Raw genomic sequence first — 24,563 nt, 5'->3', positions numbered from 1 at the left:
CCCTCGTCTACTTTTAAGGACCCTGTGATTACATCAGCATCATCTGTGTAATTCCAGATATTTTAAAGTCAGTTGATTAGCAACCTTAACTCCATCTGCAACTTTAATTTCCTCTAGTCTTAGTTATCCCATCTACCACAAATGGAGAAGGGTGGGAAAGAAATAACATTGCTTCCAGCTTGCATCTTGCTAAGCATTGCTCACCCAATGTAATTGAATCTATTCTACAGGTGAGGAAACTGCAAATCAGGGATATTAGGAGAGGTGTCCGCTCTTGACTATGCATTGCAATCCCTTAAATGCCTGGCCCCATCCTCCAGGGATTCTGATCTAATTGGTCTGGGATATGGTCTGGGCGTTGGGAGTTTGTGAAAGTTCCCAGGTGATTCCAATGAACGGTCAAAGATGGAAACCACTGAGCCAAGGAATTACTCCAATTCATCCACACACCTGGACAAACATGGTACTACAGCCCAGCCTATCTCACTTCAAAGTCCCACTAAGGGGCTGGTGGAGGAGAAACCTCCTACCCTTTTGCTGGAGGGAATTTTCACTTTAACTAAAAACAGACTGTGATTAAAACCAAAGGAACAAAGCTTCAGGGGTAGAATATCAAGCACTGAATTCCTGATGGCAACACAAGAACAAGCTTTCCTTTTGGAAAGAAAAATGAGACAGTGTTCAGAGGACAGAACCTCATATAGGGCATGAGACCTTGATAAATGACATTGCTTTTATTTTATTTCTATCATTATTAGGGCCAGACTATAGAGAGGGCTATGCCAGAAGGACCTTCTAGATACCTGAAGCCTCATTCCAAAACCCACAGAGGCCCCTTCTTCTTCCTCCTCTTAGAGAGTCTGATTTGAGGGCTTTCCCATAGCACTGCATCAGCCCAGCCCCCGCCCCTCCTGGACATGCTGTCCAGTCCCCAAGCCCTGGGTCCCATAGTGGTTTACATTGTGACCCCTCCAAAAAACACATCTAAGTCCTAACCCTCAGTGCCTGTTGATGTGAACTTGTTTAGAATTAGGGTCTTTGCACATGTAATTAAATTAGGGATCTTGGGATAAGATCATTTTGGATTTAGGGTGGCCCAAATCCAATGACTGGTGTCCTTCTAAGAGAAAAGAGAGGGAAGTTTGATGCACAGAGAAGAAGGCCAGTGGGGACAGAGGAAGGGATCAGAAGGCAATAATGAGCTAAGAAACACAATGGCCACCAGCAGCCGCTGGAAGGTGGGAGAGAGGCCTGGGCTGGATCCTCCTTCAGAGTCTTGGAGTGGGAACGGCCCCAGTAACACCTCAATCCAGGGCCTCTGGTGTCCAGAACTATGAAATAATACATTTCTGTCGTTTCAAGCCACTCAGTTTGTGAAAATTTTGACAGTAGCCACAGACAACTGATAGAGGTCTCATCCATCCCCCAGTCTGGATACCTCAGGAGACCCAAACACAGTGAGAATGCAGAGCACTACCTCCTGGAGCCATGTCTCCTGCCCCTGTCTGAGCCCCCAGATCCTGGAGCCTTACCCTGGATTAAGGGTACACCAAGGAATCACCAGGGCCATGACCCCTGATTCTGGGAACTCGAGAGCACCTCCAAATACAGCACATGATTTTCAACCCACACTGCACTAAAGGAGTAAAAAGGTGCTTGAGGCCAACTCCAACCCTGGGCCATGCCAGGAGAGACCCAAGGATGGGGAAATGGCCCCAACTCTCATAGTCTTGGGGGGAATCCATTGTCTACCCAATAACTGTCTCCTCATTCATTGCTGCTAAATGCACCCCAGCTTTGTTGGGACAGCAATATGTCCTACTCTGGAGGATAAGTCATGCCTGGTATAATTGGATCACAGAAGGCCCTTTCATCCCTCATTGCCAGTGATGGTTTAAAAGGGAGCATATGGTCAGGCGCGGTGGCTCACACCTGTAATCTCAGCACTTTGAGGCGGGATCACTTGAGGGCAGGACTTTGAGACCAGTCTGACCCACATGGTGAAACTCTGTCTCTACTAAAAATACAAAAAAAAAAAAAAAAATTAGCTTAGCCAGGCATGGTCGTACATGCTTGTAATCCCAGCTACTTGGGATTGCTTGAAGCCAGAGAATCCTTGAACCCGGGAGGCAGAGGTTGTGGTGAGTCAAGATTGTGCCATTGCACTCCAGCCTGGGCGACAAGAGTGAAACTCCGTCAAAAAAAAAAAAAAAAAAAAAAAAAAAGGAGCACATGACTTAGTTCTAGCCAAAAAGATGTAAGGGGAATTCTGCTGAGAACCTCTGGGAAAAAACTTTTCCTCCAAAAAAAGAAAGAAGCACTGGAGGGGAAAGCCCTTTAGCTCCTTCCCCATTTGCCTCCAGCATGAGATGCTGTTGGGGATTATGTGTGATGTCTGGAGCTGTGGCAGCCATAATATGTCAGTGAATTGAAACACCATTCATGCGCTGAAGATGGCAAAGAGGATGGTTGGAAAGAGTCTGGGTCCTTAATGACATCACTGAGACACTCTCCAACCCTGGGACCATCTACCTATCGAGTTTCCTTTGGTTAAGGCCTTTTAGTTCAGTATTTAGGTGCTTTTGCTGAACCATCCTAACAGAGCCTATAATGCAGTTTGGAGGCTAGTCAGGGCTTTCAGTGCTATCAGTAGGTTTTGTAGGACACACAACGTGGCCCTAGGCCTATATTTTACAGTCCATACAGTGCATGGAAACAGAGAAATGGGAAAACCTGAGTTGGACTCTGATTCTCCTCCTCTTCACCATGTGAATTCAGGTATAGTGTAAGTCTTTCTGAGCCTCACCTTCCACATTTGCAAGATAGGACAAAAATCTCAGCCTACAAATCATCATTAATTTGCTCTGAACTCAAATAACATGATGGGTATGAATGCATTTGATGGCATGCCATCTAAGTGAACAAGATTGTTAACCAGCTCCACTTGCTTTTACTTTGGGTGAAGTGTGTGTCCATGTGTGTGTGAAAGGGGGTGGAGAGACAGAACGTTTTAACCAGAATATTTGCCTTAAACGTGTGTCCCTTAGGAGGGTGAACATTGCTTATCCGGGAATCCAAATCATCCCAAAGTTGGGGCAATTCTATCACCTTGCACCAACCCCCTCTCACATTTAATCAAGTTCCATCAGTTCTACTTCCTCCAGGGCCTGTGGCTCTGTTTCTTGCCCCAGCTCCATCCTCACTGTCTTGCTTCAGAGTGCATTGCTTCTCGCTGGACCATTGCACCCATTCCAGTTGGTCTTCTACCTCCACTCTGGAACCTTTGTGAGTGAGTATTTTCTACCACTCAGGTGGGACTATGCCACCTGGGGCCTGCTCTTGATGGATCCCCATTTTTTGTGTCACTGTTTGCCCAGCATTCTCTCCTTCTGGAGGAGCAAAGTCCTTGTTTCTCCAGCACCCAGCACAGGGCCTGGTGCATAACAGATGCTCATAAACATTTGTTGAATGGAAACAGCAGCCTGGGATTCAAACTTTAGAAAGATTATTAAGATATAGTTGGTGTTACCCACGAATTGCCTTGGATTCACACATTAGAGTCAACAATGCTTCACCGCATGTAGATACTTTATTGAAGGTAAGTGGCTATTTTAGAGAAAAAGATGACCATAGTAGGCAGCCTTGGGTGAGGTTTTTGGGGAGCTCAAGGGCTGGTCACTTGCTGTAGCTCTTAGAGCCTGGTTCCTGGAGGCTTAGGAGATCTTCTCTTAGCCCAGATCCAGCCGTCAACTCCTCTTCACTCTCTGCTGACTTCCCGCCCTTGGCTCCATCTGAAACAGAGGGGCAAGGAAGGTTGGTCCAAGCCAGATTAGGACTTCTCTTCTCTGGTCCCTTCCTTTTGTCCCAAAGAGACCCCAGCCTCCAGTGGACATTTCTTGCTAATGCCCTTTAGAGGGAATTTTCCACTGGCTGAGGTGCCAGATGGGTCTCCTGGCTATAGGGACATGCTAAGGGTACGATGGTACTTGGATTTGTTGTCAGCAGACAGACACTTGGCCTTGGAAGCTAAAAGCAGAGTTGAAAATCTAAACTATAGCTGGACAAGATCCCTTCCCTGTTTAACGGTCCACTCCCATTTCTCTGTACCTGAAAAACTCCTGTCACTCTAAAAACCACAGCCCAGCATCACCTCTCCTGGGGACCCTTCCTAGAGCCTGCAGGGAGGAGTGAGTCCTCCTTCCTCTGGGCTCCTGCTCACTCAGACACAGGCTTCCATCATGGCCCCAGGAAAGCTGAGGGCCATCCCCTGGGTTGTGTCACTCACACCCGCTATTCCAAAGCTTCCTAAGGGCATTGTGTTTACTCTCTATTCCCAGTGCCTTTATTATGATTTCTTTTCTCTCCTTAACATCTCTGCAACAGGAAGAGGTAGAAATGCCCACTTTTCCCCTGGCTAGAGTTACCTCTCCAAGATTTTCTATCTAGGACTTCAAGGACTGTGAGGATGAGGTTCAAGACACTCCCTTCTCTTCCCATACCAACGTTCTAGGCTGGAAGCCCTGATGTTGGTGCAGCATTCTACCCCCCATAGACCTTCTCTCCTAGTCACCCCACTGCACTCTTCCTGTGCCTCTCTTTCTTTTCCTTCCAGCCCTACATCAGAACAGGAGGCCCTTGGCAACATGGAGCTCCCCAGACCATGAACACCTCACAGGAAGGGGCTGTGCCATTGGCACTGGTGACCCCTTGGCTCCAATGCGCGCAGCACAGGTCTCATGCAGCGAGCACAGCAGATGCTGAGATCAACACCCAGCTCCCTCCACTTGTCCCAGGGCTTTGCTACCTGCAGATGCCTTCAGAGACGAGATGTACTTGGACCAGAAGGAGCAATCGGCTTTCTTCAGGCCCTGTCGATTGGGGAGCAGCGCACTGAACTCCTTGTAGTTCTCTCCACCAGCACGGGGTACAAAGTCAGGCCAGGGGGTTGCAAATGTGGGTACTTTCCGTGAGAACTCATAAGGGTAGTTGGGATTTCTGGGCAAATGAGAAGAAAGAAATATCCATGAGGGAAATTTGTCTTTCCTTTCATCACCTGAATCACTTCCCACTTGCACTCGGTATCTGAGGGAAAATTCATGTATCTGTAGGTGTCAAGGCTGCATGTGAACTCCCCAAATCTGGCTTCTGGGGTTGTGATCTTGATGCACTGCAAAGCTAGCACTGCAAAGCTAGGCCATTTCTGGGTGAGGAAAGGTGTTAAGGTCATGACCTGGTAGCGTTACCCAGGACCTAGCGCTGCCCTTCTGTCTTTGTGAATGGTCAGGAGATCACTGTGCTCTTCTCTTTCTTGATGTCCTCAGATCTAGACACCATAGCTAGCCTTTGGAATGTCCCTGCTTGTCCAAGGCCCGGGCAGGAGGGTGAATCTGTAGGCCAGCTGCCCCATAAAGGGGATGTCAGACCTGTTCGGATAAAGGCTCCTTCCCAAACTTGCTGCCCAGGCCCATCTTCCGGCATGTCCTGCCATGTAGCCCAAACACCAGCCCTGCAGCCACCTGACGTTTCCCAGATAAGGTGTGTCCTCTCATCCCTGCTGCATTTGCCCAGACCTCCTTTCCTGGAAGTGTCTTCTTCTTCTTTGCTTATATAAATATTCTATTTATCCCCCAAGGCCCAGCTTAACTGTGACTTCCTCAGTGAAATATTTTCTAAAACCCTAATTACAAGAAATGTGTTTTTCTGCTCAACTCCCATAACAAACTGCATAAAGCTTTATTTTCTCCTGCTTTGAATTATGGTTCATTTTTGTGCTTTCAGACTATTAGTAGCTGGTAGCTGGGTCATGACTTTTGCACCTTTTTATCTTTCCAGGGAACCTAGCACAGTTCTAGGTAATCAACTCGCATCAGGCAAAAAGATAAAAGGAAACAGGTAAACTACCATGAAGAGGAAAGAGCAGGAACCAATTCTGCAGGTGGGGACAGCGAGTATACTTCATTGGACTGGAGTACAGGCAGGCAAGGAGAGGAAGGGCCTCAAGGTGAATAAAGGAGGGCCCTGAGCATTTCAACTTAAGCTGAAAACCCAAGGCACTGGTATTCCCCTCTGTGGAGAGACAGTGGCTCTCCTCCAAGTGGTTTTCCCTCCAGGGGACATTCAACATGCTTGGTTCTCAAAACTGGGCCGAGGTGGGCACCACTGGCATCTGGTGGACATCTAGAGGCCAAGGATGCTGTTAAACATCCTACAATGCACAGGACACAGCCAAGATTTATCCAGCCCCCAATGTCAATAGCACTAAGGTTGAGAAACCCTGATCTAGAGTCATCAAATGCAGCTGGTATAATTAGAGCTTTTCTTCATGAAGATTAATGTATGCAAAAGCAGTTTTGGCTAGGAGGGGGTGACTGAGACAGGGAGGCCAGTGGCTGGTGATTATAGTGTCTACGGAGGAAAGGATGAGTCTATCGACGCAAATTGGGCCTTTGCGTTCTGCTTGAAGGAAGCGGGAGGAAAAGCACAGTGACAGAATTCTGAACAAGTGGCCCAAAATTACCCTGATCTGATGAAGTGGGAAAAGTACTGCATGATTTTCAGCGACAGGCTCTTCTCCTCCAGAGAAAACTGCCCCTCGTAGGCTGGGTAGAAGGGAAGCCCAAAGGCAAACTGAACATCCGCCAGCAACTCCAGGCTGAGAAAACAGAGGAAAAGCAGCAGCAAAAGGTCAAGAAAAAGTAAACTACTCAAAAACACAAACACACAAACAAAAATATTTTTTCCAAAACCAAGACTTTCCCTTCTTTATATCATATCCAAGTATCCTGTTTAGGGCCCAGTTGAATGGAGATTTGGCTTGGCCTAAATTTAGTCCAGTGGCCCCTTGCGGGGAGATCCATGGCATGTCTGTTGCTAAAGTGAGAACAACACGGAACACTGAAGTCTCTGGAAATAATGCCTGCGAGAAACCTCCCAACACAATGATTTTTGGGTCATATTCTAACCACGATACTTATGGTATCACTGGATATTGGTGTTCTTCTAGTCACTGAAAAAGCAATAATGAAAGTAGCTTGTATTTGAGCCCATTCTCCGCACTAGCCTGTGTTCATATACAACTCACACTCTTACGACTTTTCAAGGAAGATATTTATCCATGAAGCCCACCGCAGCACAGTACCTGGCAAATAGGAGTTATTCAATAAATACATGCTAGACTGGATTAAATATCTAGGAAGCAGCATCCTGGTGGGAATAATGACTTGGAAGCCAGTCCAGTGGTGTGAATGGCCTGGGCTGGAGCTGGTGCTGAGGAGCCTGGTACATGGGCCATGGAGTGAGCACTGGGAACCAGGGAGAGTGGTAGAGTGGAAAAGCCAGGACAGATTTCACCACTGCATAGTAAAAAATCGGGCTTTGCCCAAAGAGAGGTCTGGACTTTGCCTTTGGCTTCTGGAAGGTGAGTCATACCCCACTGCCGGTCTTGTTGAAGCTGTCTTGTTTCTCAATCACCACACTCCCTCTGCGGTGGCGACAGAGAAGCCAGGAGGCCCAGGGTTAATAGGGGCCCCCCTCCTCTTTCTTCCTTCAGTGATGTCTGGCCGACTTTCTCCCCACTGGGGCTTAGTCCTTCTCCTCACAGTGGGATGAAAGGTTCAACAGCCTGTTTCTCGGGAGGCACTTCTGGAAAACTGGCTGTATTAATTCTCTATTGCTGCCCTAAGAAATTACCACAAACTCAGTGGCTTAAAACAACACAGATTACTATCTGACAATGTCTGGAGTTCAGAAATCCATGGGTCTAGTGGACTAAAATCAAAGGGTGAGTGGGCTGCGTTCCTTCTGAAAGCCCTGGGGAGAATACTTCTCTTGACCATTCGAATTCGTGGCAGGATTCCGTTCCTTGAGGTAGAGGACCCAGGACCCCGTTTTCCTGCTGGCTACAAACTGAGGGCCATTCCCAGTCACTAGAGGCTGCCGATCAGAACTGCCTTCCTCCATCCTCAGTGGCCAAGTCCTTCTGATGCTGCATTTCTTTGGAACACTCCCCTGCTTAGAGCACTCATGTGATTAAATTGAGCTTACCAGGATAAGCTCCCATCTCAAGGTCTTGAACCTTAGTCACACCTGCAAAGTTCCTTTGCCAGGAAGGTAACATAGTCACAGGTTTCAGGGTTTAGGACTTGGACATTTTGCGGGGGTATAACTGTTACTACAATAGCCTGGTCTACTGTTTCCTCCAGAGGAAGCTGCATTCCAAGTATTCTAGTGAACAGAAATAAACTTTAAAGGCCAGAGTGCTCTGTTGAAACCCCAGCTCAGTCACTGACTAGTGTGCAATCTTGGACAAGCTGTCTAATGTCTCTGGGTCTGAGCGTCCTCCTCTGTAAAATGATGACACAATTATGCTTATTTCAGATGCCGAACGAGGTTTAGCGATAAAATATTTTTAATCTCTCTGACCCAGTTTCTGGCTCATATACTTATTTCCTTTTTGATTAACTGAGAGAGACATCTGAAAGCTTAAGAGTGGGAGTCCTTAACTTGTGGGAGGTTGGGGAGGTCCCATTGCAGGGTTTTGGAGATCCACAAGTTCCCTAAAATTACACATAAAATGCTGTTAAGTGTATAGGTGGATCTCTCTTGAGAGATGTTTCATATCCTCCATCACATTCTCAAGGTCATGACCTGATAAATATTTAATAATCAGCTGGGCGTGATGGCTCATGGCTATAATCCCAGGACTTTGGGAGGCCAAGGCAGGTGGATTGCTTGAGCTCAGGAGTTCAAAACCAGCCTGGGCAACATGACAAAATCCCATCTCTACAAAAAATACAAAAATTGGCTGGGTGTGGTGCCGTGTGCCTATAGTCCCAGCTACTTGGAGGGGTGAGGCAGGAGGATCACTTGAGCCCAGGAGGTTCGAGGCTGCAGTGAGCCACGATTGTAACACTGCACTCCAACCTGGGTGACAAAGTGATACTGTGTCTCAAAAAAAGAAAAAAGTTTAATAATTGACTCTCTGGGGGAAAGGAAATCCTATCTGTAATATTTGCCAATTTTTACAGTGTAAATACTCCCACCTTAGCCAATTTCAAAGTGATATCACTGAGCATGGTGCTGGGAAGCAATGTGTACCACCAGCGCTCATGAACTTGTATGAGCCAGCTCCAGGCCACCACTGTCTGCGACCTTAGAAAGGCCACAGAGCACTGCTTTGGGGGAAAGTCCTGGCATTCCAGCCCATCCCATCTGTTTAATTTGAGAGCCTGTTGTGTATGAGGATTTCTGCTTTGTTTTTTCCTTAGCAGAGCTGATCTCTATCAGGATGCAGGAGTTATTTTGAGCAGTTAAAGGGACATCTGGAGGAGGCACAAACAGTGGAGCCTCTGAAGAGGGAATCTGGGAGTCGAGGACCAAGTCCTCGGTGAATCTGGGCACTGGCTGGGAGTTCCAGGACCCTCTGGAGGAAGAAAAGGGGATTTGGATTCAGCAGCAGCAGCAGAGGAAGAACCAGAAGAACATGCCAGGGTCTGACAAGGTAAAAGGAAAGACTCAACTGAGTGGCCCTGGTGCTCGCAGACTTGGGGTAGGCAGTTCATGTGTGCTCATGTGGCTTCATTGCCCTGCGCTGTGTCTGATCACTGATAAATCATAGGCCCAGACCCGTGGCAGCTGTGTCAGTATATGGTCAGCCTGGAGGCATTTAGCTTTTACTTGTCATATGCTGTTTTTGGTAATCACATTGCAGTGGAACTTGCCCCTCATCTGACAGCTGCTCATCCTATGCCCAGGGCCAGATCTGAATCTTCTCCTTGTCACATGGAAAGGCAGACTTTGGGCTTGGGAAATCTACCTGCCCAAGCTGGGCAAGCTCTGTGCAAGTCCCACTTCCACTGCCGAATCTCTAAGCCTTGGTTTTCCTATCAGTAAAATGGGTCTGATCATCTCTGTTCAGCCTCCCATATGGTATATCGGATGCTCATAGATCGAGTGGGTGTAAATTCCTTTAAAAACTATAAGTTGCCGCTCAAGGAAGGTTGCTGAAGTTGATAAACTTACATTTCCAGACTGTGGAAAGAACTAACCAGACTGTGGAAAGAACTGACCAGCCACAGAGCTCTGCGGATGACTGTGTGTATGTGTGTGTGTGTGTGTGTGTGTGTGTGTGTGTGTGTGTGTGTGTGTGTGCATGCTTTTTGTTTCAGTTTTAGGATTTGAATGCCGTCCAGTGAGGACGGTGGCAAATCAGAAAAGGGGTGTTGGGACTAAGACCCTGCTCCGCCCACAGTTGCCGAATGCCTGCTGTGCACTGTCCTCTGGATGGATGCTGAGGCTCAAAAGGTGGCCGTTCTGCTGAGGAGCTCACGTTCTAACAAGAAAGTGCGATCAACCACTGCTTTTCAAAAATAAAATGTTGTGAGTTGTACGATAGATAGGTAGGTATCTATCCAGTGATAGAATTACTTACCAACTACCATAAGAAGAGAGAGAAATGAAATACCATTTATTCCAGGCAAGAAAATGGAAAGGAGTTTATGGAAACCGAGAGAGAGGAGGCTGCAGTGGACTTGTGCTTGGACAGATGAGTAGGGTTAGTGAGTGGATGAGGCGAGGAAGGGCATGTGGGTAGCGACTCAGCACTTGTGCCATCACGGAGTGGGCTCTGTGCTCTGTATGGAGCAAGGAATGACAAGGGGTACGGCTGAGCACAAGGAGAGCCAGGGCAGGTGGGGGCTGGTGCAGGTGGCAGAAAACAATCCCCAAGGCGTTGGCCTCACAGGTCCTGCTGAGAAGTGCAATTGGAATTTTTCTAGTCCAGAAAAATCCAAAGTCTGAAAAACCACTAAACTGCATGCTTACTAAGGTCTACTGGACTCTAATTCTTCGAAAGGTGTGATGGCCTAGACCAGAAGAATTGACGGTCATGTTTTAAAAGGGCTGGGAACTCTGGAGGTTTCTTAGCAAATGAGTTGTAAGTTGCATTTCTTTTGGAAGGATTACTAGAGGTGTGTGGGAAGAAAGACTAGAACTGAGAAATCCTAGGGTCGCTGCAACTGTCCAGGAAAGACAGAACCTTTTCACATAATGTCTCCAAGTTTACCTGTCTGCCACACTGCTCATCATTAATCCTGCTGGTGCTGCCGAGGACCTGCAGGGAGGCTAAGCCTGCACCCCAGCGAGCCAAAAGCCTTATTTCAGAGATGATCCATTGCACAAGTTCTCAGCTTCCAGGATCAGGAGCCATAATCCGAAAGTTTGGGCTTATCAGGAAACAGGATGATGGAGGTACATCCATTCAAAGAGATGCACCTGGCAGTGGATTCAGCTGGGGAGGTGGGTTGAGCCTGGGTTCCCCTTATGATGAGGTGAGGGTGTGAGGAAGGATCTTTCTTGACAGAAATAAGACACTGTTTTGCATGGGGAAGCCATTCTGCTGATAATGGTGTGAAGAGGACTGTGCTGGAGATGGCACAGCACAGATGGGCATTCGGGTCCATCTGAATGGACCGATTTGAGAGCCTGTGCTTGCAGGGATTTCAGTCCCTGCTCTTCTGTCTGCAGGAAGTCTGTTGACCTCATCCCCATAAAATATACTCCCTTTTTTATCCCCATCCAGCATCTTTCTCGATAGCTTCCTCCAAAGGAAATTAGGGAACAGGGAGGAATGAAAGTCCCTTTGCTTCCCAGGCTTTTGTTTTGTTTTGTTTTGTTTTTTGTTTTTTTTTTTTAGAAGCTGAGGAAGTATTAAATAACTTATGACTAGAAGCTTATAAGTGTGCCTCTCTTTGGGCAAATCTAATATGCAAAAGTTCAGATTCTGCATGTGAATTAATCAGGAAGTAATTATTTGCTTTCCAAATGGCTTGTGTTTTACAAGAGAATTTGCTCTGCAATCCTTTAAAAATAAGCTCCCTGATGTACACTAAATAGTGCAGTCCCACCCCCGGCCCCAAAGGAGATATTTGCTGTAGTCCCCTAACTTCCTAAAGCTCAGCAGAGCTGTATGATATATTGTTTCACAGTAGACTCAAAACTTTCAACTATCTTGCTAGATTAACCTGAACATTTTATTCCCTCCATAAAGTATGATAACGGTTGTCCAGAAAAAAATGAACTTTGCAGGCCCTAAACATGCATCCTCAATAACTGTGCTGTGTGCTTACCAAGACCCAACTGTTTAAGTCATTGTATTTGTCATTGTGATTTTACATCTAATTGAATTTATTGAATAACATGCAGATACTCCATTTTCATGGATCCCAGACTGGAAATAATAGATCATGCACTATGTTTATGGTTTTGCAAGAAGTTCAAAGGCAGAACTCCAAACAGCATTTTCCAGCTTAACCCTCTGATCCTGCACCAAAAGAATGGCCAGGGGATGCAGATTTATGTGTTTAAAGTTAAAATAAAATATTTAAGGCATCACACCTATCTTACTCATTTTTCACAAGTTCTCTTCTTAATTGACTTTTCTGACTAACTGACCATCGCATTAGATAACAGGGTTGATATTCTACATTTTATTATTTTTTAAAAAGATAACTGATGTTTCAGTGAGCCGTTCTGGATATGAATGAAAAGACCATTGTGCATTATATGTATTTTCTTTAAAATCTGCAATGCCTTCTCATCACACTCAAATAAAATACTATCTCTCTGCTAGCCACAGCTTACAAACTCCTATGTGAACTACAAGACCTACTTTTTTTTCCCTCTGCACCTTCAACCACTCCCCTCCTCTTCAACAGGCTCCAATTCAAGTGCCACAATTCAAGTGTCCTAGCGCGCACTCAGCCTCATGATGAATTTCCATGGAAACTATGAACTCCACAGCTGGCCCATCCCCCAGGCATCTTAAGATGAGAGGCTTCCACGTCCTCTCTGAAGTGGCTACAGCTCCTCATGCAATGTCTGGTACCAGAAACCATTTCAGTTGTGGTTGCTTTCTTCCAAAGACCTGTTGATCTCCAAATTGGATTCTTCCAGCATAATACACGAAGCAGCATTAGTAATGCTCCAGTTCCCTGGCCTTCTTTATCCTCAAATATGCCAAGCCCTTTCCCACTTAGGGCCTTGGCCTTTGATGATCTTTATTTTGGGATTTCCCACTTCTACATGAGGATCACACATCTTCTTATTTCTTGGTTCTCAGCTCAAATGTCACCTTTACACAAGGTTCTTTTCTTATTACTGACCACGGCACCCTAGTGGACCTCCTTCCTAGTGCTGTTATCTGAACATATGCTGCATATTGATGTGTGTATTGTCTAATCTTTACACACTATTCCTAGATACCCATCAGCCCCACCTGCAACTATAGTCTTTGTCCCAAGAAGGCAGCTGCTCTCTGCCTTGCAGGTTTCTCATTTCTAGGACCTGGAAGGGGATCTGCAGCATAGACGGCGTTAGGTAAATCTCTGTCAAATCAATGTTGAAGAAGATATATAGTGCAAACCCTATTATGTCAAGGAGTTGGAGTGATCGGTTTCAGAAAATGATTTATTTTCATCTACACTGGGAAATAATCCCACAGGATGTAGCCAGGCTGATGGATTCAGTTCAATAATCTATCCACTTCATATTTTCTTTGGTTTGTTAATTCCAACAAACTAACCAAGACAGTCAACTAAAAAGATAATATTTTGAATCTGGAATGTTAAAAGCCTCTGGAATGCACAGTAGTGTCTAGAATGCAAGTGTAGTGGTGTACAAAATGCCTTGAGTCTAGAATTTACAGCTTTGTTTTCCAGGGTTGGGACAACTTATCAAGGAGGAACATTATTGCCTCTTTAGTCATTTTGAATGTTTTGTTTTTCTCTCTCAGAGCCTCAGTTTTCCTAAAAGGAAAATAACCCTAGCTACCTAACATTGAACATCTGCAATGAGCCAGATGTTTAATGTACATGATCTTGAATATTCATACTACGAAGTAGATATAGCTATACCTATTTTAAAGGTGAGGAAATTGAGGTAAAGGGATTTGTTTAAATGCAAACAGCTAATAAATGGTAGATATGGGATTAAAACTCTAGTTGATTTAGTCTCAAAGGATGTGCTGTTTCACTAGATTGGGCTGCCTCTGCCAAAATGAAAGACCAGTCTAACATCCTCTATGGGGCGTGAGTAGATGTTTAATCCCAAGAGCCATACCCCAGCCCCCACTCTTCTATTCAAAGAAAAGTTAAATGTGGTCTTGTTGAAACATCTTCCACACCACTGGGATGTAGGAATGACATCCCAGCACCCTGGAGGCCAAGGCCTTCAGAAGAAAGACCCAGATGCAGCACACAATTCAAGTGCCATAGCACACACTCAGTCTCATGATGAATTTCCATGGAAACCATGAACTCCACAGCTGGCCCAGCCCCCAGGCATTTTAAGATGAGAGGCTTCCACATCCTCTCTGAAGTGGCTACAGCTCCTCATGCAATGTCTGGTACCAGAAACCACTTCACTTGTGGTTGCTCTCTTCCAAGGACCTGTTGATCTCCAATTTGGATTCTTCCAGCATAATACACGAAGCAGCATTAGTAATGCTCACCTAATCAGTGTTCACTCTCTGCCAGGCAGTTAGGCCCATAGGCGAGGCTGTCTGTGTGCCTTGTCTTCTTTAATCCTGACACACTTCATAGTAAGCATAAGTGCTATTACTAGCTCCACTGCACAGATGAGAAAACCAACTCTTAAAGAGGCACATAGAAAGTGGCAGAGCCCTTGAAAGACAGGAAACAGCAGAGAACAAACTGGTGCTCTCTTCTACACTTGCTGGGGTCCAGAGCACAGACCAGGGCTGGGGGTGCGGTCCCCAAACCTGGCCACAGGGTCTGAGTCCTTTGTTCATGAGCAGCAGAGGACACAGATGGGGCTCTTCCTGGGAATGATACCTGGACCTTTAAAGGCCAGTGTGTCCTTTGAAAGGGGCTGTTTAGAGAGGAGGACATCACCGGTGAGTCAAAGAGATGGAAATACCAGAGACGGGCAGGGAGGGAAGGATCCCAGCAGAATAAGCAGGTGGTGCCTTGAAAGGTACCTGGGCAAGTGACAGGAGGCATTAGAGAGAACACGGAAGGCATTAGAGAGAATGCCCAGGGCCTCAGACCTGGGAGAGACAGCAGGCCAGAGCCCCTCTGCATGTGAACCTGGAGGCCTGTTGGCCTTCCAGGTCAGCTTTGTCACAAAGAAGCACCGAAACCACCCCTCTGTTTCTCTGGCACACTCCATCTGCTTGAGGGGGTTCCAAGGGGCCAGGGACAGCATCTTGGCAGGGGACATCCTACCTCGATTCAGGGGCAGTGTCTGGGAGAGGGGTTGCTACTTCCTTTCAGGTACTGTTAGTAATAACTTCAGTTCTAATAGATTCCAGCAGTGGTTCTCAACCAGCAAGGATTGTGTCCCCAGGGAACATGTGACAATGTCTGGAGGCATTTGTGGTTGGCACAGCTTAGGGGGACTGGGGCTGCTGGCATCAGGTGGGTAGAAGGCAGGGGTGCTCCTAAACATCCTTCAATGCACAGCACAGCCTCCCACAACAAAGGGTTATCCGGCCTCAAATGTCAACAGTGCCCAAGTTGAGAAGCCCTGGATTACAGGCCGTGCTGGAAATCCCACTTCCTAAAACAGAGGGCTCCAGAGAAAGACCGTGGGAGAAACTGGCTCAAAGTTTCTTCAATGGGCAGAGATGAACAGGAGAAAGCTGTTGAGTTTTTTTCTCTCATCAGTAGCCTTGGAAATCAACGCTGCCAGGTATTGTACACACAGATACACATACATGCATACACTCACACGCAGAGACATTCACACAACCCAGATGCCGGCTCTGAGCTAAACACCGTGCAGGCAGTGTCCGCCAAACCCTCCCACAGCCCTATGGAACAGGACCTGTTACTCTCTCCAGATGTAGGTGAGGCTACATGGAGGCTAAGAGAGGTTAAGTGACTTGCCCAAGGCCACATAGATAGTAAGTGGACTTGGCCATTGTAGGCACTCACTCAATAGGGTTTAGGATAAAGTTGGAGCAATTGAAAGAAAGCTGGAGAGAGGGCAGGGAACAGGGCATGGGTCCAGACTGCTACTCACTGGCTCAGGGATGGGGAAATAATTTGCTCACATCCATGGGCTTTTGTTTCTTTACATGTAAAATGAAGGAGCTAGACGGTCTCATCTTCTATATTCTATGATTCTTTGAATCTGAATCTGAAACTGGAACCTTCTTCTCACACTAGAGATTTTGATTTCCCTCTCTCCTCTCCATCTGTTATGCCTATTCTTTCCCCATAGAAGTTTGCCCTCAACTTCAGGAATGAAAATCTCATCTATAATCCCGGTGCACAGTAAGAAAACCACACTATTCTGTGATCAGTTTACAATAGTCTATAAGAAAGCAATAATTCATTGTATTTTTTTTCACTAGTTGTTGCCAGGAAAGCTAATATATGCTAACAGAAATGGAGGTACGAGACAGATGGCTGAAAATGTAACACATGTGTATTTTAAGTATGTAGATTTGAGCCAGAAATAAAATGAGAGATGTGACAGCTCCAGGGCAGAGAGAGAGAGAGAGAGAAAGAGAGATGTCTTTTTGGGACAATAAGATAAACTTGCCAAAAATCAAATGAGTTAGTTTCTGTGAGTCATTCATTGATTCAATTATCTGCTACATAGATGGCACCATATGTGATGGTGATGGAGAGAGGAGACATCTACACAGGGGGTTGTCAAGAATGCATTCTGATGGCCAAGAAGAACAGAATACTCTTAGCACTATTTGCCTGTCTCTGTTTTATGCAAAATTAATGATCGTCACAACCTTTGAGATGGGTCCTATTATACCCATTTGCCAGATGAAGAAATTGAGTCACCAAAGAGGTTACATGACTTGCCTTAGGTCACTGAGCTGATAAGACTCAAGGATATGTTTTTCACCAAACTAGTAGATGCCAGCGTCTCTGCTTTTGACCAGGGCATTATTTTGCCTCCATAAGAATAGCAATACCGCTACTATAAAATGTTTCAGTGGATCTGCGTGTCTCTTTCCTCTAAAAATGATAGAACTGAGAACTAAACGATTTCTTTAGGTGACTGGGTCCAGTAGTTTTTCATACTTTCTAAACTGAATAACCTTGAAATGTTAATCAAAGCTCAGTCTGTGACATAGGGAGAAAGGGGCTGGGAGGCTCAGACCTGCCCCCTCCTCAAAGAGGCTCAGGATCCAGGCTGCCTAGAACCCAGTGAAGAATCGGTGCTTCAGACCTCTCCAGCCTCCCTACTCCACCACTTCACGGGTGGCAAAACTGAGCCCCATAGAGCCTAAAAACTAAAGTAGAAAGGACTCATTCCTGACCATCTATCCTTCGGTATGATTTCCTGAGCACCTACTAAGTCCTCATCTGTGCCAGGAGGGTCACTGGGCTCTGAGGTGCAGAGAGCCATAGAGCCACAGGAGGCAGTTATGAGGGCCTCTGCATGAACATGGCTTGGTTTCATGGGAGGTTCCCTGGGTTGCCGCAGTGGAACCCTGTCTCTAGGGACATGAGGACACTACTCAGCAACAGAGAAACCCACACTGGCCATGGGAGTCTGAGGTTGTGATTCCACTCTGTTAGGATTGCTCCTCTGAGGACCACCCCAATCCAAGGTCCAAAATAGACCACTTTGGGCCATTGCCATTCAAGAGCCTGCTTGACAGGCTCAGTTATTTTAGAGAAAGGCAGTGTTATGGGTTGAACTGTGTCTCCCTCAAAAAGATATGTTGGGGTCCTTACCCCTAGTACCCCAGAATGCGACCTTATTTAGAGATAGAATCTTTATAGAGGTCATCAAGTAAAACTGAGGTCATTAGTGTGGGCCCTAACCAATATGGGTGGTGGGGACCTTGGATCCAGAGGCTGACGTGCACGAAGAAAGACGACATAAAGAAATACCGGACGAAGAACACAGATATCTATGAGCCAACAATCGCCTTAGGCCACCAGGGGCTAAGAGAGAGGCTGGAACACATCCTTCCCTAGCACCTACAGGGGGAGCATGCTCCTGTTGACAATTTGAATTCATCCTTGTGGCTTTCAGAACTTGAGACAATACATTTCTATTGCTCTAAGCTGCCCAGTTTTGGTGGCACTTTGTTACAGCAGCCTATGAAAGTGATCCAGGTAGGGCCGAAGAACTATTGATTCTGACAGCAAAGATATGAATGCTTTCATTTTGTTTTGCTTTGATTGTTTTCACCCTCAAGTAGAAGACTCATTTCTTTTTTTTTTTTTTTGCCACTGTAAATTCTGGGGTCCAACGGTATGTGCATATTTGTAAGGCTTTTAATGAACTTGCTGTGAGAGAGTTACACCTTTCATTGTAATCTCTACCTTACATGTGAGGAATCCGGCAGAGGACCAGACAAAAGAGTCAGTGGATTGAGGGTGGATTCCTGAGAGCCTTGGCGAGGAGGACACTGCCAAGGCTGATTCTAGGAACATTTCCCATGCTGGGCCTCCCTCGCCATGGGTGGCCATAGACCACTGGATTAGGAGGGCACCTTCATCTCCACCCAAACCACGTGGCTCTTGTCATCATTCCTTCTCTCCCTCAATGCCTCCTTCCCAGAATCCTGGCCTGCCACTTATTTTTCTTCTTACAACCTGGAGGCAGTTGCTTGAATCTGTAGGTCAGGCTGAAATTATAGTTCTAAGCAGAGAGACCGCGTGTTAGAGTGGAAAGAGTTCTGAGGCTCAGAGAAGCCGCGGGCGGGTTGCTGCTAACTAACCAGCTGCTTGTCCTCGAGGGAATCATGTTGAACTCCTTGAACCTCAGACTCTGCTATGCTCTGAATATTTACGTCCCTCCAGAATTCATAGGCGGAAATGGAATCCCCAGTGTGTTTGTATTAAGAGACAGGGCCTTTCGGGAGTAACTAGGTCATGAGGGTGGAGCCTTATGAATGGAGTTAGTGCTCTCATAAAAGAGGCCTTAGGGAAAATGTTTGTCCCCTTTGCCATGAGAGAATGCAGAAAGAAGGTGCCACCTGTGAAGCAGTCAGCAAGCTCCCCACTAGACACCAAATCTTCCCGTGCCTTGATCTTGGACTTCCAGCCTCCAGAACTGTGAGCAATAAGTTTACGTTGTTTATAAATTATCCAGGCTAAGATATATTTACTATGGCAGGCTGAATAGACTGAGACACACTTCATATCTGTAAAACAGAGGTAACCATTTCAACCCTGCAGAGCTCACAAGGATCCTGGACATTTTTTTGTGGCGTGCTGTAAAAACAGAAGAGTCTGTTTGGAGAAAGCGGATGAATAATGGGTGCTCCCGGGAAATGAGAGCACTTTGGGGACTGCATGAGTTTCCTGCAGCTGCTGTAGCAAATCACCATAAACTTACTGGTTTAAAACCATTGAAACTTTTTTCTCTCATAGTTCTGAAGGCCAGAAGCCCAAAACCAGTTTGAGCCAAAACCAAGGTGACAGCAGGGCCACACTCTCTCCCCGTGCTCTCCCAGTTTCTGGCTGCTACTGGCATTCCTTCCCTGTGGCCACATCACTCCAGTCTCTGTGATCACATTGCCTTCTCTCTTCTGTAGACAGCACTTCTCCCTCTGGCTCTCATCTATAAGGATACTTAAGATTGCATTCAGGGCCCTCACGGGATAATCCAGGATTATCTCCCCATGCCAAGATCCTTAACTAAATCACAACTGCCCAGGTTCTGTTTCCTTATAAGGTAATGTTCCAGGTTCCAGGGATTGGGTCCTGATATCTTTCGGGGGCCACTATTCAGCTAAGGTATTTTACTACGGCAGCTCGAATAGACTGTGAGACACACTTCCTCTGTAAAACAGAGGTGGCCATTTCAACCCTGCAAAATTGGGCTCTGAACTTTTTTTGTGGAGTGCTATAAAAATGCAAGAGTCAGGGCCAGGTGCAGTGGCTCACGCCTGTAATCCCAGCACTCTGAGAAGCCGAGGCAGATCGATCACTTGAGGTCAAGAATTCGAGACCAGCCTGGCCAACATGGTGAAACCCCATCTCTACTAAAAATACGAAAATTAGCTGGGAATCATGGCGCATGCCTGTAATCCCAGCTACTGGGGAGGCTGAGGCGGGAGAATTGCTTGAATCCGGGAGGTGGAGGTTGCAGTGAGCTGAAATTGCACCACTGGACTGCAGGCTGGGCAATAGAGGGAGACCCCGTCAAAAAAAAAAAAAAAAAAAAAGGAAGAATCTGTTTGGGGGAAGCAGGTAACTAATGAGTGCTTAGGAGAAATGAGAACACCCTTTCTTTCCCGTAGTGGCAGTGAGGTCACCTGGAGAGCATTATTGGGGAATGGGAGGAAGGTGGCCAAATCACTGGCCATGTCAATTATAGGGCAGGTAATAAAGTAGTCCCTGGTGAAAGGAGGACATGGGAAGGAGTCTATCTTGAGGTGGCCATTATTCAGCCTACTTTAGGGGCGTTGCTAATTGTAAAGATAAATGATGCACGTTTATAAGAGTTCCCTTGCCTTGCTAAGTAACACAGGGTAAAGCCCTGTTATGGGTTGGACAACTTATGGTCCAGGTACGGTTGATGCCAAGCCTAAGAGGAAAAATTTTAGTCTTATTTTGTAGGTAAGGATATTGAAGATCAGAGAGACAAAGAAAACTACCTATGATGGCACAGCAGGTATATGGTGTGGCTGGACCCCCATCTGTAAAGCTGCAGTCTTTTCACCCAGCTCCCTGTTGCCCATAAAATAGACCATGGATGTGAGTGATGAATGTTCTTGACCCCAGATGGCAGGCCTTGCTCCTATTCTTATATGAAGTAAAACAATAATGCTCTTGCATCTTTTGGAGACATGTGTTCCCTGATGATCTGTTACCTGTGAATGCTTATTGGAGGCTGAGCACAAGGACACCACTACTTTCTTCCCTCTAGAGGAGTAGATTGTCTTGCCAAAGGCACCTCACTGTGATCTGATGTGGTTTAATGCACGAAGTCACTGCCTCAGTGGGAAGGGTTCTGGGGTTTTCCCACATGGATGAATGGCTCAGAACCGTAAGCTCATGGGGCAGTAGAACAGATAGCCCCATAGTCCTCCATTCAAAGCGCCGGTCATCCAAGTCCCCAGATACCCTCTTCGCATTGTTCTTTCACTCTGAAGCTGAGATCACGTGCGTCCCTGTCACTTAGTCTCTCTGCTTCCTTTGTTCAGCTATTGGAGCTATGAAACCCAAATCTTTCTTTTCTTCTTCTTTTTAAAATATTTTCCTCAGCTTCTGGGAAACTCAAGGCTAAATTCTATGCTCATTGCTTGGCCCTTCCTTTACGGTTGGTTTCCTTTCACTTGCACCTTATTTCTCTTTCTCATTTTGATGACTTCATTGCACCTGATACTTTATTCTAAGGGAGCTGGAACCTATTCTGGAAGTAAGAATGATATATAAGTCAAGCATGAATACAACTTTCATTGGGCTGAAAAAAAAAGCCTTTTTATACTTTGGAAAGTCAATGTCTTAAGCTAGTGCTCAGTCTCTGGAGGAATCAATATAGAGAGTAAATGAAAAAGCCTCCTCTCTCAAGTCAAATTAATCAATTAATAACTAACATTGCAGTTCTAAAGTGTGTCATCATCATCTGCAAAGCCTTTCACACCATTTTTTTTTAACTTTCCCCGCCTGCAAGACAGTGAGATGAAGTGGCTACTACAATTATTTCTATTTCTCAGATGAGGAAACTGAGGCTTAGAGGGGTTAAGTGGTGTGTCCCATGTCATCGAACTGGGACTTATCATTCGGTTTTACCTTCCTTTCTCTGCTTCCCTGCAGCGTCTTACCTGCCACGGCCGTAGCTTTCAGGAGCATGGTACATGAAGACGTTTCCTCGGGCCCTCTTTGCCCAGGCACTGGCCATGTCGATTATAGGGCAGATGATAAAGTAGTCCCTGGTGAAAGGAGAACATGGGGGGAGTCTGGTTAAACATGGCTCTATGGGCCATGGTGCCTGGAAAGGGCTTCTCCCAGCAAGGGGCCCCCTGGGCCCCCAACCCACCCCTGCCAGGCCTACAAGAACACCTTCTTCCCATTCCCCAGCAATGCTCTCCAAGTGCCTCCACTGCCACATTGATGGGAGAGCCAGGGTATGGTAGGTACACAGTTCCCTCTGGTAGGTGGTGGGCTTGAAAACTGGCGTCCATGCTGATGTATTTTAGGCATTAAAAAACCTGTGAAATAAACATCTTCCCAGGATATCAATTTCACTTAAAGACATGGAAGCAAAACATTTTATAGTAACGTAAATGCAATATACAGTGGAGTTAAATACAATATACTGTGGAATGGAACATAAAATCATTGTGCATTTTAAAAGAAGTCAGAGCCCACAAAGATAGCTCAAGCATGTGGTACCCTTAGCTCAGTCCAGGGGCTCTCAGCAGGGGAGATTTTGCCACCCCATCTCTACCTCCCCTAGAGAACCCTTTGGCAATGCTTGGAGACATTCCTGGTTGTCACAACTGGGAACAGAAAGGGTTGTACTGGCATCTAGTGTGTGGGGGTCAGGATGCTGCTGAACATCCTACAGTGGAAAAGGGAGCCACATAAGAAAAAAAGATCCAGTCCAAAATGTCCAGATGAGGAAGCCGAGAAATCTCCCTAAGTTATATATTTGCTCTGCCTTTGGGGGTAGCATGAATCGATTTCAGAAGCAGCAGCTTACAAGAGTGGGGCCCTGCGTGTGCTGACACACAGGCTATGTGCTTAGAGAGGCGGCCCCAGCCAGGCCAAGAGTCAGACAGACCCTGGCTGACCCTGGGCCCACCAGGTTTTCAATCCCATCTGCATTGCAGAGTAAAGGTGAGATACTCAGCAGTTCTTTTATCTCCTTGAATCTCTGTCTTCCCAGCTGAGAAGTGGGGCCAAAGGTCCCTACCTGGAAGAGGTTTTGTAATGCCCAAGTTTAATAACACCCATGGGAGTCCCTCAGCAAAAGGGGTGCCCGTCTTCCTTTCCTGGTCATTGGGATAAAAGCCTTTGGTGAGTCTGCTGGGTGCTTGAGTCTTCCCAGGTGAGGCTCTGAAGTTGGGTGGGGCACTGTGGGCATCTGGAGGGCAGATGAAGCCAACTGAGTTTCCTCCCATGCACCCTGAGGCATTGTGAGCAGGACAGGGACAGGATCAAACCTATGGGAAGCATCACGCACTGGCAGGCCTCGGGTGGGACGCTGCCCAGGAAACTGCCAGGGAGATGGGGCCAGGGCCTGAGTCTGTGCCAGAGAGAAGGAAGGCCTGAGCTAAGGTTGAGCTGGAGTCCGTCTTCTGAGTGAGGCCTCCCTTGGTGATATTGCCTTCCCTCAGTCTCAGCTCTCACCCCAGCACGCAGGTTGTCCTTAAGGTCAGATAAGGCAAAATTAAGGCAAGAACTTAGGTTTTTTGATCTCTAGCCCTGAGCTCTCTCTGCAATGTGATCTAGCCCAGTCCTGACTTGATTATAAGCCTCTCAGGGTCAGGGACTGGACATCTGAGAGTTCTTATGGTCCAACCCAGGGCAAGGCCTCCCAAAATAGCTGTTGGCTGTTTAATCTAAAGTGGAGATCTCCACTAGAGGGAAAATTAAAGCCTTTTAGTCCGCAAGATCCAAGTGGGTGGTACAGTTTTATTCTGAGCCAGTGACCCTCCAATTGGAAACCACAGGCTCCTGAGTGGAGAGACCAAGCAGGGCAGTGGGTCTCTAACACCTTCCAGCCCATCCCTTCCCAACAGGCTCCAGTTTACCAAACGATGCTGAGCCTTGACATTGGCTCTGTCCCCAGGGACAACAAGCAAATGGGCCTCCCAGAAGGAGAGAGAAAAGGAGGCACAGAATGTAAAAAGCACTCGCATCCCACCCATTCTTCCCACTGGGACTGGAGAGCCCTCAGAAAACCAAGATGCGTCGCCTGTGAGGGGACTCAAAGGTGACCTGAGAGCTGCAGTCCCCACTGTGGTCTCATCCTAAGGAGCTCAGAAGGAAGAAAGGACTGGAGCCCTGGCTATTTTCTTATTTCTATTCAAAAATAATTTCTTGTGCATCTGCTGTGCATTTCTGTAAAAGTTCTCAGCCTCAGTGAGCTCATGCAGTACTAGGAGAGGGAGGCAGGTCTGTCCCGACAACCCCTGGGGCCGGGGGCGTGCTGCAAGAGAGGGACCCTGGGGACAGCAGGGCCTGGGGGCTGCAGCCTTTAGCCATCTTGGGGTGGGGGTTTGGCAGCCTTCCCCAAGTGAGAGAAGCTTGAGCTTGAATGGGGACAAGGCATGTAAGCAGTGGATACAAGAAACAGCGGGCCCCAGAGAGAGGGCGCAGGGCTGTCAGAGCTTGGGCTGTTCCTATGTGGGGAGTGGTATCAGCCACAAAACCTCCCCGCCTCCAGGCCACTGCTTCCCACGTGCCGGGTGGGCCTGGACTGCAAGGTGGAATCAGCTGAGGGAGCTTTGGAAAATGCTGCCCCACTATGGGCCCTGTGTGTCACCTACCCTTTAAATGCGCTCACGTGTGCCTGATGGGCAGCCAAGACTGGGGGCACTGGGCTCAGTGAATGCAAGGCCAGGAGCGTGGAAGGTTGTCCTGAGCATTTGCTGAGCGGCTGCT

The 24,563-nt window shown here is 46.8% G+C and overlaps 1 protein-coding gene across 4 annotated transcripts in view; it reads right to left on the bottom strand.

Annotated features, from left to right (window-relative positions):
• Positions 1-3,570: 3,570 nt before the first annotated feature.
• The window catches only part of TG (thyroglobulin), a 269,572-nt gene continuing 248,579 nt past the window's right edge, over positions 3,571-24,563 (bottom strand). For all 4 annotated transcript variants that reach the window (XM_016959884.4, XM_016959885.4, XM_016959886.4 and 1 more), the window contains 4 exons: positions 21,776-21,883; positions 6,518-6,652; positions 4,805-4,995; positions 3,571-3,791 (listed from right to left, as the gene is read on the bottom strand). In XM_016959884.4, coding sequence (XP_016815373.4) covers positions 3,676-3,791; positions 4,805-4,995; positions 6,518-6,652; positions 21,776-21,883 — 550 coding nt within the window. In that variant the 3' untranslated portion in view covers positions 3,571-3,675. The remainder of the gene's footprint in view (positions 3,792-4,804; positions 4,996-6,517; positions 6,653-21,775; positions 21,884-24,563) is intronic.

The sequence above is a fragment of the Pan troglodytes genome, chromosome 7 (assembly GCF_028858775.2).
Source record: "Pan troglodytes isolate AG18354 chromosome 7, NHGRI_mPanTro3-v2.0_pri, whole genome shotgun sequence".
Lineage (NCBI taxonomy): Eukaryota > Metazoa > Chordata > Mammalia > Primates > Hominidae > Pan > Pan troglodytes.
Note: the sequence above shows the minus strand (reverse complement) of the source record. Positions and strands in the feature narration are given on the sequence as shown.